Source organism: Myxocyprinus asiaticus, chromosome 49 (genome assembly GCF_019703515.2).
Source record: "Myxocyprinus asiaticus isolate MX2 ecotype Aquarium Trade chromosome 49, UBuf_Myxa_2, whole genome shotgun sequence".
NCBI classification, from domain to species: Eukaryota; Metazoa; Chordata; class Actinopteri; order Cypriniformes; family Catostomidae; genus Myxocyprinus; species Myxocyprinus asiaticus.
Genome location: NC_059392.1, coordinates 1512160 through 1528673, shown reverse-complemented (window position 1 = coordinate 1528673; position 16514 = coordinate 1512160). Strand labels below are relative to the sequence as shown.

General features: G+C 39.6%; 2 protein-coding genes across 6 annotated transcripts in view; both read left to right on the top strand.

Moving 5' to 3' along the window:
- Window positions 1–843: 843 nt before the first annotated feature.
- LOC127438042 (voltage-dependent calcium channel subunit alpha-2/delta-2-like) overlaps window positions 844–16514 on the top strand; it is an 89290-nt gene continuing 73619 nt past the window's right edge. For 3 of the 5 annotated variants that reach the window (XM_051693325.1, XM_051693316.1, XM_051693319.1), the window contains exon 1: window positions 844–900. The gene's annotated coding sequence lies outside the window, so the exon portion shown is untranslated. Of the gene's footprint in view, window positions 901–16076; window positions 16280–16514 lie in introns of those variants that run through there. The other 2 variants (XM_051693320.1, XM_051693321.1) reach the window with 2 other exon arrangements.
- LOC127438053 (oocyte zinc finger protein XlCOF15-like) lies at window positions 13285–14076 on the top strand. Its single transcript, XM_051693338.1, has one exon. The coding sequence runs from the start codon at window positions 13285–13287 to the stop codon at window positions 14074–14076; it is 792 nt and encodes a 263-aa protein (XP_051549298.1).

Sequence of the window (16514 nt, the reverse complement as noted above, 5' to 3'; positions counted from 1 at the left end):
TTCTGATGTTTGTGATGGTGAGAGATCCAGTCTGATCTACTTGCAGACTGCTTTTGAATCTCTCATTATCAGTTGTATTGTTGTAATATTTACGGTCTCATTAGTGATGTGAATGTTTCCAGCTCCAAACCTCCACTTGATCTCATCATCTGTCAGTATTTTAGTAACATCAGTGTGTAGAGTGATATATTCTCTCTGATCACAGACACTAAACACAGCTGAAGAACAAGATCAAATAACAGTTAAATAATAATCAGATTTAAACAGGAGGTTATTAAACTGTACTAACTCGGAAATTTGAACCACTGAATTTGAGGAAGCGAAATAGAACAGGCTGAATTTTACCTGTCGAAAAAGTCTAGATGGTATTTTCAAAGGAACTGAATATTTTGGAAATGAACTTTGGAAGGTGAATATTTATTGTTGAATTTTGAATAATTAAATTAGTTGTGAAATGTTTCCAAATGAAATATTCAATGCTTAAAAATACAACAATGTTAAATTTCAGCCTCCCAAAATGCAAGCACTGTAAATTCAACACATTTAAATGCAAGCACTGATAATACAATGCATTTATTGTTTAAATCAGAGCCATTCAACATGTTTTTATATTTCAGAGACTTTAGTCATGAATTTACTTCCATACCTGACGAGTTGAACAGGCAGTGCTGAAGCTTAATTATCTCTGATAGACGCTGAGTAGAGGAGGTTTAGTGTTTCTCCATAATTACAGTAGGTGGCGGTAGTTTCGATCCTCCTTTAAATAGAAGAAGAAGAAGAATCTCTTTACTCGCATGCGTACAGAACGTACTGTTTTACTGACCGGAAACTGCGTCACTCGTACTGCAGATCAATATTAGACGCCGATAAGATCAAAGCTGAGAGTCGAGACAGACACAGGTAATGTCTCTCTCTCTCTCTCTCTCTCTCTCTCTCTCTCTCTCTCTCTCTCTCTCTGTCAGTCTCTCTCTCTGTCTCTCTGTCAGTCTCTCTCTCTCTGTCTCTCTGTCAGTCTCTCTGTCTGTTTGTCTGTCTGTCTCTCTCTCTCTGTCTCTCAATTTTCAATTTCAGTTTGAAGTACTTTATTAGCATGATTGTGTTTACATACAGTATTGCCAAAGCATTAATACACAAAACAGATAATGACAAGACAAATAATAATAATAAAACAGTAACAAATAACAATAAAAATATTATTAAAATAAGGTGCCAGATAATTAATAAAATTAAATAAAAACTAAAATAACAGTATACACTATACAATATATAATAAAATAAGCATTTAACAAGACATTATGAACTTAAGAAAATAAAAATACTGTGACTGAAGTACATTAAGGCAGTGATTGGTTTCTGAATTTAGCTGCAACTGATGCATGATTGTCCTCCCCATTCAAGAATAACTAGACAGGGGAAAAATGTCTCATTCATGTGGGTCCCAGCCCATTCAGGTATTCAGGGTAATGAAAGAGCAGACAAATTGGCAACAAAAAAAAGCAGCCAAAAAAGAAAATGTTGAGAGTAATATAAAGTTATCAAAATCAGGAGGAAAAAGCATTGTATGGAGGAAAATAAATAAAAAATGGAGACATCTTTAAAAAGTAAAAGGGAGACATTTATACTCAATACAAAGCAGAGTAGGTATTGCAAGAAATACAGAAAAGAAACGGAGAGAGCAAGTAATAATAAGCAGGCTTAGTACCATATAGGCTTAATGGTACACTTCACATCATGGGAAAACATCCAACAGGTTTGTGCACTCAATGCCAGGAATATGAGACAGTTGAGCATATTCTTATGTCATATGAGAAATTCAACCAAGAAAGACAAGTAATGTTGATCTGACTACGGAAAATAGGATGGATAGAGGACAATATTAAAAGTATTCTAGAATGTACAGACAGTAAACAAGGGAGGAAGTGTCTATTTAATTTTCCGAAAAAGACTGGACTGGACAAGCGACTTTAAATAATTGGACTCGGTGAACAGAAGGTGGCAGTAATGCAACAATCTGGATGCCAACTGCCATAAAACCCCAAAGAAGAAGAAGAAGAAGCAGAAGATCGTCCTCCTCCAGTAACACCTGCATTTGATCTGTTTCTACTGAACTGGAAAACTGTGGCATGAGGTTTGAGAGGTACATTTCTCCCAGTGAAGGAGAAAGTGTGTCTCTGTCACAGTGAGCACAGACTCGTTCATGTTTGTCAGTGTCTGTCTTTTTCTATGGCCAGACTGTGATCAGTGAGTCTGTATTTGGTGAGGATCCGTCTCTGTTTTGGATCTCTTACAGTGTGGAGATATTCTGTTTAGGGTCCGATAACATTCCAGTTTGCTTAGGTTTTTACTTTCATTTTCCCATTGGTCCAAATATGAATTTGTGCTTTCTTTTATGATTTGGTTTATTGTGATTTGGTTTTGTTCAGCAGTGCTGGTCTGAAACTGGTGTTTGTTAGTTTTTAGTGGGTTTGTGAGTTTCAGAGCCAGCTGACAAAGGGGACTGGTTTTAAGCTTCAACTCTTGGGTTTTAAGGGCTTCATGTTGCAGTGTGTTAGGAGAACTTGAATTTAAGTGTGTCCAAAATTTCAATATGAAGAATTAGGGGGTATCTGCCCAGTTCGGCCCTGTATGCATTAGTAGGTGTTCTTCTCTGAACTCTTATGGCACGTTACCACTGCACATTACAGTTTGACTCGACTCGACTCTACTCGCTTTACTTTTTTGAGCTTGTTTTTCCACTGCAGTTTAGTGCAGCCTTAACGTGGGTGGGATTATATGCTGATCGTCATAGCTGCACCGCCTCTACTGCTGTGACATCATCATAAACAATAGCACGACTGCTAGTTGTTAGCTACTAGCTCGTGCTGCAAAAGCAGTTGTTCCATGGTGATTTTACACAAGTATAACAATTAAATTGGCCTGGTTGTTTTAGAAGCAAGCTTTCCAGTAACTGGTCAACTAAATAAAGTGAAGCTTTCAAACAGAATATAGAGTTAACGTAACAAAACATACCATCCTCCATCATGGACTCCAACAGTGCCGAGTCCAGGGCACTCTCCCTCCCATTGCTCTCCGGTATATTGCCATAGATAGCGTCCATTTGGTCGAACCACTTCCACTTTCTTCTGTTTGAACCACTCCGGCTGTTGTGGTCCTTGATGGTTCTGTGGTCACTTTTAAGTTTTTTTTAACTTTTCCCTACACTGTTGGTAGGCCGTGTGCGGCCAACAGCTGAGACACTTCCTGAAAGACTTTTTCGTTTTGCGTCATTTCGTTCATTGCTAACGAGAGGAACGTCTGCAGCTCGTTTATTGACCACGGCGTGGTTTTGCACACAGCCATTTCTTTTTACAATTCGAAAGTCGCATGAACAAATGATACTGCTATTGCTGTTGCTAACTTTAAAACTAGCGGGTTGATGTCCCGTGTCGCAAATCCAGTGACGCTGGTAGTAACGATTCTCTCTGAACAATCAGTGATCTGCAGGTTTTTGACGTCACATTTAGTATCGGCTCGGCTCACCTGGCTCCTCGACCGAGGTGGTACTAAAAAAAGTACCAGGTACCAGGTACTATCCACAGTGGAAAACCCCCAAAAAACGAGCAGAGTCGAGTCGAGCTGTACCGTGCAGTGGAAAAGCCCCATTAGAATGTTTCTACAGAATTGTGCATGCAGCAACTCTATGGGGTGTTTGTCCCATCTAGAGTAATCTGCCAGAGACTATTCCTCCAGCGGCTCCAGCGGCTCCGCCCGCTCCCCCAGAGACTATTCCTCCAGCGGCTCCGCCCGCTCGTCCAGAGACAATTCCTCCAGTGATTCCGTCCGCCTTACCAGAGACTCTTACAGCGGCTCTGCTGCCTGACCCTGTCTCGGCCCTGCGGCCGCCTTTCAGGACTCCTGACCCAGTCCCCACCCTGAGGTCATCTCCTTGGTCTCCTGGCCATCTGCCTGATCTGCTCTGGTCTCCTTGGTCTCCTGGCCATCTGCCTGATCTGCTCTGGTCTCCTGGCCTTCTGCCTGATCTGCTCTGGCCTCTTTGGTCTCCGGCTCCACCTTGGTCATCACTCCAACCGGCTCTGCCTCGGTCTTCCAAGCCCCCAGCTCCACCTCAGCCCTCTGAACCTCTGGCTCGAGCTTGGTCCTTCAAGCCTGCAGTGTCGCCCTGGCTCTTCATCCCTCCAGCTCCACCTTGTTCTCAAGCCTCCCTGACTTTGCCTTGTTCCTCTGCTCCCCTTGCACCTTGTGCCCTCTTGAACTGCCCGTTTTCTGTTTTCCCCCACACCCCATGGACAATTTGTTTTTTGTAGAGTGTCTGGAATCCGCTCCTTAAAGGGGGGCTCTGTCACGTATTCCCTGTTTCCTTGTCTGGATTTTATTTTGAAATTCTTGTTTAGTTCCCCGTTCCTGTTTCCTGTTATTTTTGTAGTCATGTTTCATTTTATGATTGGTTTTCCCCTGATTGTTTCCCCAGGTGTTCCTCATTCCCTCATTTGCCCCTGTGTATTTTAAGCCCTTGTTTTCCCTGTTTTCTTTCAGTCTTCACATGTGTTTGTTATGCTCTGTACTTGGATTCCCTGTGTTTTGTTTTCTTTATATTCTGTGTTGCTTTGTTTAGCAAAGTTGCGTTTAGATCCTCATTTCTCGCCTGCCTCGTTACGCCACTCTTATATAATGGGTGTATTAAGCCCATACTCCAGGTATCAGGAAAATAGACAGACTGCAGAACCAGGTTGAACAGTTTTAACAAGGCCTCCTGCATTACTCTAGGGCTGTGCTTCAGCATTTCTGTTCTAATGTTGTCTAAACCACATGCCTTTCTGGGTTTTAGTTTAAGTGCATCTTTCAATTCTTCTCTGCTAATCTGATAGTCTAAAAGGTTTTGGTTTTTTTTACTGTAGATTCCAACTGACTTATTTTGCATGTTTTTCTGGCCAGGTGTGAGATTTTCTGGAGAAATTTCTTTGAATAAGTTTTTAAAATAGCCTTTTCAAAATTCTCTGTTTTGTATGGCTATGTCCTGGCTGTGTTGTTTATTCAGACTGTTTCATTTTTCCCAGAACTGATTATTATTAAGTCTTCAGTTTCATTAAGAGTGTGGTTCAGGTGTTGTTGCTTTTTGTGGCGTATTGTATTTGTATAATCCCTGAGTGCTTCACAATGATTTTGTCTGGTTTCAGCTTTGTGTGACTCTCTGTGTTTTTGGTTAGAGAGCTGTCCGAGTAGGTTTTTATCAAACCAAATTTCATCCCCAGTTTTTAGTTTAGTTTTCTTGTTTGAATGGAGTAGGTTTGCTTTGAGCACCTTTGATAAATATAATTTATTTGTTGTACTGTGGAATTTACATCAATCTTGTTAGCCATAAACTGTGTTATTTGAAATCTGTTGATTAGGTTGGACATTTCTTTGGAGCTAATTGCACTAAGGAATTCTGACTCATATTTTGGGGACCATTTGTATGTTGGGTTTAGTTTGAACAGGTTGCTGGGCCCTTGGTCTGTTCTAAGGTGTTGCATCTTCTTTAGGAACACATTCGTTTGACAGTGGTCTGATAAGGAAGACTGTGGTCTGACAGTGAATGTATGTATGTAGGAGGGGCCCATGTCTGTAATGGCATAGTCGACTGCACTAGCCCCAAGAGCTGAGCAGTATGTGAATCGACCTAAAGTGATCCCTCGGAACCTACCACTAAGCATATACAGACCCAGACCTCAACAGAGACACACTTACCATTTTTGTTGGCTGTACTGTCCGGCTTGTTCCGTGTTGTAGTGGTGGGGGTTAGATGTGTGTTGGCTTTCAATATGTGGTTATTCTCATGGGCGTCTATAATGTGCGGTTCTGAACCTGTCCTTGCATTTAGATCCCCACATAACATCACATTCCCCTGGGCCTGGAATTGGCTGGTTTCTGTCTGAAGCTGATCAAAATGATTGTCCTTGTAATATGGAGACTCTGATGGAGGTATGTAGGCTGCACAGATATAAAGGTCCTTATCACAGTCTATGATTTATTTTTTGAGTTTAAGCCAAACATGTGTTGAGTCTTTTTTCATGATTGATAGGTTGTTTTTTAAAATCTCTTTGTACCAAATGATGACCCCACCAGAGTGTCTTCACTCCACCACGTTTCACATTACAGTTTTTAAGTGATGACAATACAATTTCCCTGTATCCTAAAGGGCAGTGACTATCCACGTCTGATCTGCCCCATGTTTCTTGCAGAATAATGATGTCCTGGTTGTAAGTGTTTTTCAGAAACTCTGTTTTTAAAGTCTTGGCCCCTAAGATTGTGGAATAGAGGCCTTGAATATTATAAGAGCTTATAGTGAAAGAAGTCATTGTGAAATAAAGTGAGGTGTTTTGGTGGTCCAGGTGGCTTACCCCAGTATTGTCTGAGGAGTCAGTGTGTATTTTGCCCTTCACTACGTCAGCATAAGTGAGCTGCTGTGAATGCGGGAAGGGCTGTGCTGTTCTGTCAGGTGCCTCCTGTTGTTGTGTTTAAGGGTCAATGTTTGTAGGTTGACTGGAGCTGGGCTGAGAGGTGTTTGGTTGGACTTCAGTGTGTTTTGGTCTGGTTGGTTGCTCTCTTCTTACTGGAGTGTGTCTGGTTTGTGGGCCCCTTTGTGTAGGTGAATGCTGGTTACTGCGATGGCTGTTGGTACTTGTATGCCGATGTTGTGAGGGTGCAGATTGGGAATATCTGCCGAGTGATGAATCTTTTAGGTTTTTAGCATGGTCATATAAATCCTCAGTCGTCAGTAGTGCCCGATCGATATTATCAGCCGATTTTAGCCTTTCACCGATATATTGGTATCGGCGTAAAGGTTTACCGATATGTGCAGATATGAAAACTTTTTTCAGAACATATAATGCAGAAAACAATGCTTTAGAATTGGTGTCATTATGTAGTTTGTTCAGCAGAGCGTGCTCCGACTCCACTGTTTACAGAGCTGACTCTGAGCTGATGGTGGCTCTGCAGACAGGGCGGAGTTAAGCAGAGTTAATGTGTTTGCCGCGTTAGCCAGCTATAGTTTATCAGTGCAGTCAGTAATGTAGCAGATTGAAAGGTAAACATCAGAGCATCTTTTTGAAGCTCAGCAAACAATGGTACGGTAGTGGATTGTGTCTATTTCACGCTACGCTTTTACCTAGTTGGTGAGATGCAATGCTGGTCCATCTTTTACTCTCCGCGACACCGAGCTTATAGCTAACTAGCTAACCATGTAGCTACTTTCATTGCTTGTAAGCTGAGTGGAAGCTAATGAGTAAACATGTATTCACCAAACTGTTTTGTTCAGGATTCACAGTCTGGTACCCCCTTCAACCGAGCAATTCTAGTTGTTGCATTTATAAAATGTAATATTTAAAAGTCTGGTTTTCCACTGTTGAAAGTTTCCCCTGAACTTGTATAGCAGAATACAGTGTAACACCACTGCCACTGTTTTTCTCTTGTCTCTGCAGGTGTAAATGCTTCTTGTTTTACAACCTGCCTCTAAATGACTGGCAGTATTAAAATAGTCAGCATTTGACTGATATTAAACAGTAATACTGATGTTTATTTAGCTATTTATTTTATTTGTATTTATTCTTTATTTTAATGGTCAGCATTTGACTGATACTAAACAGTAATACTGATGTTTATTTAGCTATTTATTTTATTTGAATTTATTCTTTATTTTAATGGTCAGCAACTGACTGATACTAAACAGTACAGATTTTTATTTAGCTATTTATTTTATTTGAATTTATTCTTTATTTTAATGGTCAGCAACTGACTGATACTAAACATACAGTACTGATGTTTTTAAAGCTATTTATTGTATTTTTATTTATTCTTTATTTAAATGGTCAGCAATTGACATACTAAACAGTACTGATATTTATTTAGCTATTTATTGTATTTTTATTTATTCTTTATTTAAATGGTTAGCAACTGACTGATACTGAACATACTGATGTTTTTAAGCTATTTATTGTATTTTTATTTATTCTTTATTTTCTCAGTGTTCATTTCTAGAATTTGTTGATAATGTATAATAATAATAATAATGTCAAATATTCTTTGATAAAAATATTTGTTTAAGAAAGCAGCCTTCTGAGTACCTTTGCATAGTCATATCGGTGAACAATCCACATAGAAAAGGTCTGTTTTCATTCCAGCTAAAAATGTATTATATTGGCCACCATACTGGTAATTGGTGAATTTTCCCCCTCTAAAATTGGTATCAGCCTCAAAAATCCCATATCGGTCGGGCTCTAGTCGTTAGAATTGGGTGGTGGGCAACGTTGATGGCCGTAAGGCTGGAACATGCAGTTGTTATCCTCTGGTTGACGCTGTTAGGTCTGCAGGGTAATGCTTCCTGTGTAGCAGGGTTGAGATGGTGATGTTGGCCTGCAGAAATTCCCTGTGAGCCTTCTTAGCCACTCTTATGACACAGTCTGCAACTCTTTCCCTCTGGGTATAGAGGTCGTTGGTTACTCTGTGGATGATGATGTTTTGTGGGTTGTGCAGAGTGGACTGACAGAGGATTTGGAGTGCTCCATTTGTTGTGGGGCACCAGAATTTGCCAACCGTGTGTTTAGCGAAGAGCTTTCGATGGTGCAAGAACTTACCATTTGAGTCTATAAGAATTGCTGTTATAAGGTTTCCGAGAGGTGTGGTGAGGGGTTTGATGGTTTTGTGTTTGAGGAGACTGTGCTGAGCTGGCTGTGTGACAGTGCTATCGCTGGTCTCCTGACTGTTTTCTGTAGCAGGTTGCTCATTTTCTGTCTGTGAGTCTGTGGATGAGCAACTGAAATGCACTTTATCGGTGGTTCTGCTTACGTTTTCCAGTTTTTCATTAATGCTATGAATAAGAGTGTCTTTTTCCATCAGATCTTTTCTAAGTTCAGACACTTTTTCATTTAAATTATTGTTGCCTTTTAAGGAGATTTTTTATTTCCATCTCCAGCAGTCCTATTGTGATGCTGTATTCCTCTTTAAAAGCCTTTAACTCCTCTCTTAGATGTTGAGAAGTGTCAGTTTCTTGGAGTTTGCTTTCTTTGAATTCACTGATTTCCATTTCCAGTTGGGAAAGGCACTCCTGAATGCACTGAATAGAAACTGTTGATCTGGGTGTGTGTGGGGAGGTGAAGCTGTGACCTCCTCTGCTGCTGTTGTTGGGGGGAGAGGAGACTTTTCCTTCTCAGCTATGACTTTAAGTTCAGCAAAGTCTCTCTCAAATTGCTCAAGTCTGTCCTTTGAGCCCTGGACCATTACAGTGCCATTGTGATACAGGTTGATGTTGAACTTTGTGTAGTGTCCAGATACAGTTGTCTCATGGCTCTATTTCCACCCATTTTTAGGTCTTTAAAATTGGAGCAGTGTGCTGAGTGTCAGGCATTTGAGTACTCTGTATAAAAGAGCAGGTCTGTTTTTACTCTTCTGTTGTTTATTTCCATGAAACCTGCTCTGAGAGTTTCTGGGAATTCTCTGATTAATTTAGTTTTACATTTCTTTCTTGCAGTCTCGCTGGTTACATCGTCAGGATATGTGATGGCCAGAGTGTTGAGGTCCCATCCCTCTGATGAGGCACATCCATCCATTGTCACCTTGATTGCTTTATGCCTTTGAAATTTAGATAGGTGTGAAGCTATCCAGACATCAGAATTTGTGATTGGATTAGCCGTTCTCAGACTATTGGCCTCTCAGTGTGCCATTCAGCCCTTTGTTTGGCTTAGACACTTTCACATCTTCCACTTTGCACCTCCAGAAAAAATCTTGGGTTGTTGTTGAGCAGGTAGGCAGGCAGACCTAGGTTAACTCTCACTTTGTTTGGTTTAATTTTATGTATTAAACTTAGCTGTTTGTTTCCCTTAAGTTTCCAATATTTCAGTCTTTTAAAGTTACTCACGGCACACTGATACCATCAGATTGTCCATGTAGCTTCTCTGTTGGCTGATGCTTTGTTTCTGGTGTGGTCTGTGGAGTTCTTAAAATGCAATGAGATTTTCAGAGTGTTTGTTCAAATTCCAAGTTCCCAAATGATACTGATGCAAATCAGTGTAAATATAATTCAGTTTGATCCAGCACTAAAATCCTGGTTGATCCAGCAAAATGTTTTTGTTTTTTCGTAAAATAGCAGGAGCTCAGGAGTGCATCTCTCTCTGTGTGCCTCACCTCTCTCTCTAAAATTGGATTGTTTCTTTGGAATGTTTGTTTACTCAAAGTTATGGCCTCAAGGATATTCATATTTTTAAAAATTATTTTTGTGGTACTGTAAGTTATTTGATCCATGGTGTTCACAATCTATTTAGTGATTATTTAAAGAAGAAGGTTCTTAGGACACACGAGCGACCGTAATACACAAGGAATAATCCGGTTACAACCACAGTGATTATTAATCACTCAATCACTCTTTAGTAGTACCATTTCTGTTCTCTGTGAAATTATTGCAGCTGGTTGTTTGCTAATCAGGTAAATGTAAACTAATTGTTTTTTTACATCATGAACCTTTAGACTTGTTTAAAATATGGGTCTCACACACAGCCGCCATGTATGTAGTCCAGTGAACCATAACAAACTCCTCCTCACTAGAACAAGGGGTTGTGGACAATATAGGTGAAAGTCGGCACACCACAGCTCCAAAAATAGACCCATTAGAGGTGGAAACAATACCTTCAATACAGCCTATAAATTGTATATTGTTGGAGCTGTGGTGTGCTGACTTTTTTCTGTTGATACTATTCACCCTTTTGGTTGAGCACCTACACTGAGCTTTTTTGCCATTGGATGTGCATGCTTTTGGTTCACTTTTTTGCCAGTATAGCTGAAAAGGCATGCACAAATGCAAACTTCGAAAGTCCAGTGTATAGGTCGGTATCTTTGACATTCTCTTTTCAGCATACTATGACAGCATGCGAATTGGGCTGCAGGGCATGTGTTCCTTGTGAAGTCATTTGTTCATGTTTGACTCGTCGTTTGTCCTATGTTGAATGTTTTTCCAGTCATATTTGGTGAGTCTCAATCATTTTAAAGAAATAGTTCACACAAAAATGAAAATTCTCTCATCATTTAGCCACCTTCATGTCATTTGTGTCTTCTGCTATACATATTAGGAAATGTTTTAAGCTTGAAAAAGGACCCAAAAGTGTCTTAAAAGTAATCCATGTGATTCTTGCTTCATATTCCATATCTTCTTAGGGCATACAGTAGAACAGTCTCTTCAACTACTTTCTTGCAGGGGCCAGATTATCCAGATGAAAACTTGGCGAGGGCCAATGTATTATTATTATTATTTTTTTTTTTTTCAGTTTTCACCTTAGCTAGCACTTTCATTGCAAGTAACATTTTACTTAAAAAAAAAATTTAATAAATAAATAAATAAATAAATAAAAACTTTAATACTGTGTATTTATTCATACTAAAATAGTCACAGGGTATACTGTATATTGAATAATAATTTTTTAAGGTCTGGCCATAAATTCCTTCATAAGATCTGGCTGAAAAAAAGACTTTTTTTTAACACTTCAGGGCTATTGTTGAGGAACATTTAGATCTGCTAAAGCCCTCTCATGATATCAACCCACATATGAAAACAATGCTCATATAATAATGTCATGTTTACTTAAGAGTGCATTTTAATTGGGCCTGGGTGGCTCAGCGAGTATAGTCGCGAGTTTGAATCCAGAGCGTGCTGACTGACTCCAGCCAGGTCTCCTAAGCAACCAAATCGGCCCGGTTGCTTGGGAGGGTAGAGTCACATGGGGTAACCTCCTTCTGGTCATGATTAGGGGTTCTCGCTCTCAATGGGGTGCGTGGTAAGTTGTGCGTGGATCGCAGAGAGTAGCATGAGCCTCCACATGCTGTGAGTCTCCGCGGTGTCATGCACAACGAGTCACGTGATAAGATGTGCGGATTGACGGTCTCAGAAGCGGAGGCAACTGAGACTTGACCTCCACCACCCGGATTGAGGTGAGTAACCACACCACCATGAGGATCTACTAAGTAGTGGGAATTGGGCATTCCAAAATTGGGAGAAAAGGGATAAAAAATTATTATTTTTTTTAAATGCATTTAAATGTAATTTTCTTTTTGGAAAAAAATATCAAATGTCTATTCTTCCATTTTCTCTATAAAGTATCATCCTATTCAGTGAGGGAAAAAAATTGTCCTGCAAATATTGTGAATTTGCACACAGTAGCCAGCGCTGGAGCCAGATTTTTGTGTTGGTAATCATTGGCAAAAGAAGAACAAACTGAGTTGATGCTGTTCATGATGGAGAGGGCTGACTCACAGCTGTATAGAACCAAATATAATCAGGATATTTGCATGTTCAGTTTCACATTATCACTTTTTTACGAGCCCTACAGACCCTGAATAGATGAGACACGATTGTTAAACTCTTCAAGAATAGTGAATAAAAGCAAACTTTTATGCACATTTTCTTTGAACGGTTTGTTTTCAAAATCGATTTCTCTTTTGATGTGTATATGTGCTGACAACATTTTTGTCAACTGCGGTAATCGTTTTTTACATCTGTAGATTTGAACGCAATTTATATAAATACATTTGATTGAAAAAGACGCTGTCAAATGCTCACATAAATGCTCACCTAAACGGTGCAATCCATATTTAGCAAAGCAATGTAACTAAACTATCGCCAGAAAAGCTTAAGCGTGCATCCCAGTCCGGACAACTGATGATGGCTGAATGCTGTTGCATGTGCCATTGCCGTTGTTAAACCCACCACTGATTGTTGAGTTTCACGCCTATGAATGCTGAGTTTTGCACAGAGTGTGCTTTGGTATTTCAGATGGCGAGACAGTTTAATCAAAAATTAGTCGGAGGGCCAGACAAAGATGATTGGCGGGCTGGATTTGGCCCATGGGCTGCCAGTTGACTAGCCCTGCAGTAGAAACTCCCAAAGGATTGATATCTGGAATGCTTTTGTTTATTAAACTGCACTTTATTATGTTCATTTTAGACCTTATGGAAGTCAGTAAAGTGGAGGAGAAACATCGTCATCACACACACACTCAAGAGAAGAGAAGAGGAAAAGAAAAAAGAGGGTCCAAAATATCTGCTGCCTCTCCTGTGTATGCAAAGAGTTTCAGACATAAAGCAAATCTAACTAATCACAAGATGGTTCACACTGGAGAGAAACCACACACATGTGATCAGTGTGGAAAGAGTTTCACACGAAAAAAAATCCTTAAAAGACACATAAGTGTTCACACTGAAGAGAAGCTGCACACATGTGACCAGTGTGGAAAGAGTTTCAATAATAAAGAAAACCTTAAGAGCCACATGAGAGTTCACACTGTAGAGAAGCCGTACACATGTGATCAGTGTGGAAAGAGTTTCAAAGGAAAACAATACCTTACAAAACACATGAGAATGCACACTGCAGAGAGACCATACACATGTGATCAGTGTGGAAAGAGTTTTGCACGGCTGCACAGTTTGAAATTGCACCAGAAAATACACACTGGTGTGAAAAATTATATGTGTTTTGATTGTGCAAAAACTTTTATTACAGCAGGTGAACTGAAACAGCACCAGATAATTCACACTGGAGAAAAACACCACAAGTGTTCACACTGTGACAAGAAATTCTCTCGGTCATCAACACTGAAAAGACATGAGAGAATCCACAATGGAGTGAAACTGTACACATGTGATCAGTGTGGAAAAAGTTTCAAATATAAAGAAACCCTTAAGATTCACACGAGAATCCACACTGGAGAGAAGCCACACAATTGCCACCAGTGTGGAAAGAGTTTTGCACATCTGAACAATTTTAAAAGGCACCAGAAATTACACAACAGTGTGAAAGACCATGTGTGCATCGAGTGTAAGAAGGCTTTTACTACAGGCAACGATTTGAAACGGCACAACAGAATCCATACTGGAGAAAAACCTTACAAGTGTTCACATTGTGACAAGAGATTCACTCAATCATCAATACTGAAAACACATGAAAGAATCCACACTGGAGAGAAACCGTACCATTGCCCTCCATGTGAGAAGAGTTTCAACCAAATTGGTAATCTACAGAGGCATCTGAGAAGGCATCATACAAAGTCTTTTTGTAAGTAATATGAGCAGAAGCGGGCTTTGCTATGTTTCACCTGTTTCACTTGATACGGGTCTCGTGACATAAGGGGCCTCAGCTTGCACTAAAAAATGAGCCCCGTCCCCCAACATGACTCACACACATGCACACACAGAAAGGTGTTTCTCACACCTGTAGGCCGTAACCGTACGTTTCCACTGGCACTTTGTGAGCGAAGCTAAGTGAGCATTTTGAAAAAGTTTGCATCTTTGTGACTGTAATCACATATTTTGTGAGGATTATATTGACTGTGAACTGAAAACAATCACAGGGCGAGTTCAAAGTGGCATACTACTTACTGCTATTACTATTTCTGACATAGACTGATGTTGCAGAAGCAGTAAAAGTAGTGTGCGAAGTATGCGATTGTAATGTTCTGCTGGGAAACCCTGGGACCGGCCATTCATGTGGACATCATTTAGACACGTGCCACCTACCTAAACATCGTTGCAGACCAGGTACACCCCTCAAGGTAATGGTATTCCCTGATGGCAGTGGTCTCTTTTGGCAGGATAATGTGCCCTGTCACACTGCACACATTGTTCGGGAATGGTTTGAGGAACATGATGAAGAGTTCAAGGTGTTGCCCTGGCCTCCAAATTCCCCAGAGGTCTTATAGAGTCCATGCCTCGGCGGGTCGGTGCTGTTTTACCTCACCTCATTGAGAAGTCTCCTGGCAACACTATTGTATAATTAAGATGCAGTTGGGCTCACAGTGTTTCTTTAACTGTTTATATAGTTCATATAGTAATTAAATCAAACCAGTAGTCATATAGATAAATCAGTTCAGTAAAGTCATAATCAGTTGAGAACATTAAATAAATGAATGATAAATTAAAAATGCATTTGTATTTATTTGTCCAAATAGAAATATTTCTGAATATGAGACTCAGATAAACTCACAGATGGAGTTGTCACTGTAATGGCAAACATGCCTGTAATAGTTTAGAACAGGTATCTTCAACCTTTTTCAGGCTAAGGACCCCTTGGTGGATATAGAGATGGGGACAGCAGAGACCTCCTGTTACATATTGCATAAAATTGAATGTCCAGTTGTCATTTGATGGCTTCAGTAATCATCCTCCATTAGATCTTTTAGTCCAAGCATACAATCAGTGTGGAAAGATTTTTACACTGAGAATAAATTATACTGTAATACTTTATATAAACAGTAAACACTGAAGCTCCTGTTTTCTCCTTATTTTCCAGCAAAGATACTTAGTTTATAAAGTCCAGCGTGTGTTGTTCTGATGTTTGTGATGGTGAGAGATCCAGTCTGATCTACTTGCAGTCTGCTTTTGAATCTCTCATTATCAGTTGTATTGTTGTAATATTTACGGTCTCATTAGTGATGTGAATATTTCCAGCTCCAAACCTCCACTTGATCTCATCATCTGTCAGTATTTTAGTAACATCAGTGTGTAGAGTGACATAATCTCTCTCCATCACAGACACTAAACACAGCTGAAGAACAAGATCAAATTACAGTTATATAATAATCAGATTTAAACAGGAGGTTATTAAACTGTACTAACTCAGAAATTTGAACCACTGAATTTGAGGAAGCGAAATAGAACGGGCTGAATTTTACCTGTCGAAAAAATCTAGATGGTATTTTCAAAGGAACTGAATATTTTGGAAATGAACTTTGGAAGGTGAATATTTATTGTTGAATTTTGAATAATTAAATTAGTTTTGAAATGTTTCCAAATGAAATATTCAATGCTTAAAAATACAACAATGTTAAATTTCAGCCCTCCAAAATGCAAGCACTGTAAATTCAACACATTTAAATGCAAGCACTGATAATTGATACTGATAAATTAGAGCCATTCAACATGTTTTTATGCTTCAAAGAATTTAGTCATGAATTTACTTCCATACCAGAAGAGTTGAACAGGCAGTGCTGAAGCTTTATTATCTCTGATAGACGCTGAGTAGAGGCGGTTTAGTGTTTCTCCATAATTACAGTAGGTGGCGGTAGTTTCGATCCTCCTTTAAATAGAAGAAGAAGAAGAAGAAGAAGACGCATGTCCGGAATCTCTTCACACTACTCGCATGCGTACAGAACGTACTGTTTTACTGACCGGAAACTGCGTCACTCATCAAATACAGCTTGTTTCATCATTACTGCAGATCAATATTAGACGCCGATAAGATCAAAGCTGAGAGTCGAGACAGAAACAGGTAATGTCTCTCTCTCTCTCTCTCTCTCTCTCTCTCTCTCTCTCTCTCTCTCTCAATTCAATTCAAAGAGCTTTATTGGCATGAAAAAAACATTACATAGAAAAACAGAACAGGAGCTGAACAAGGACTAGAACATGAAAACAATAATAACTATAAAGAAATAACTATCCAGCATTAATACAACATTATATAGGGTTGGTAACAGGGGTAGGGGATTGGGGCAGGGGTCATCAAC

Coding starts and splice junctions, on each gene's coding strand:
- LOC127438053 (XM_051693338.1), top strand. CDS start 13,285: ATGAGAGTTCACACTGTAGAGAAGCCGTACACATGTGATCAGTGTGGA.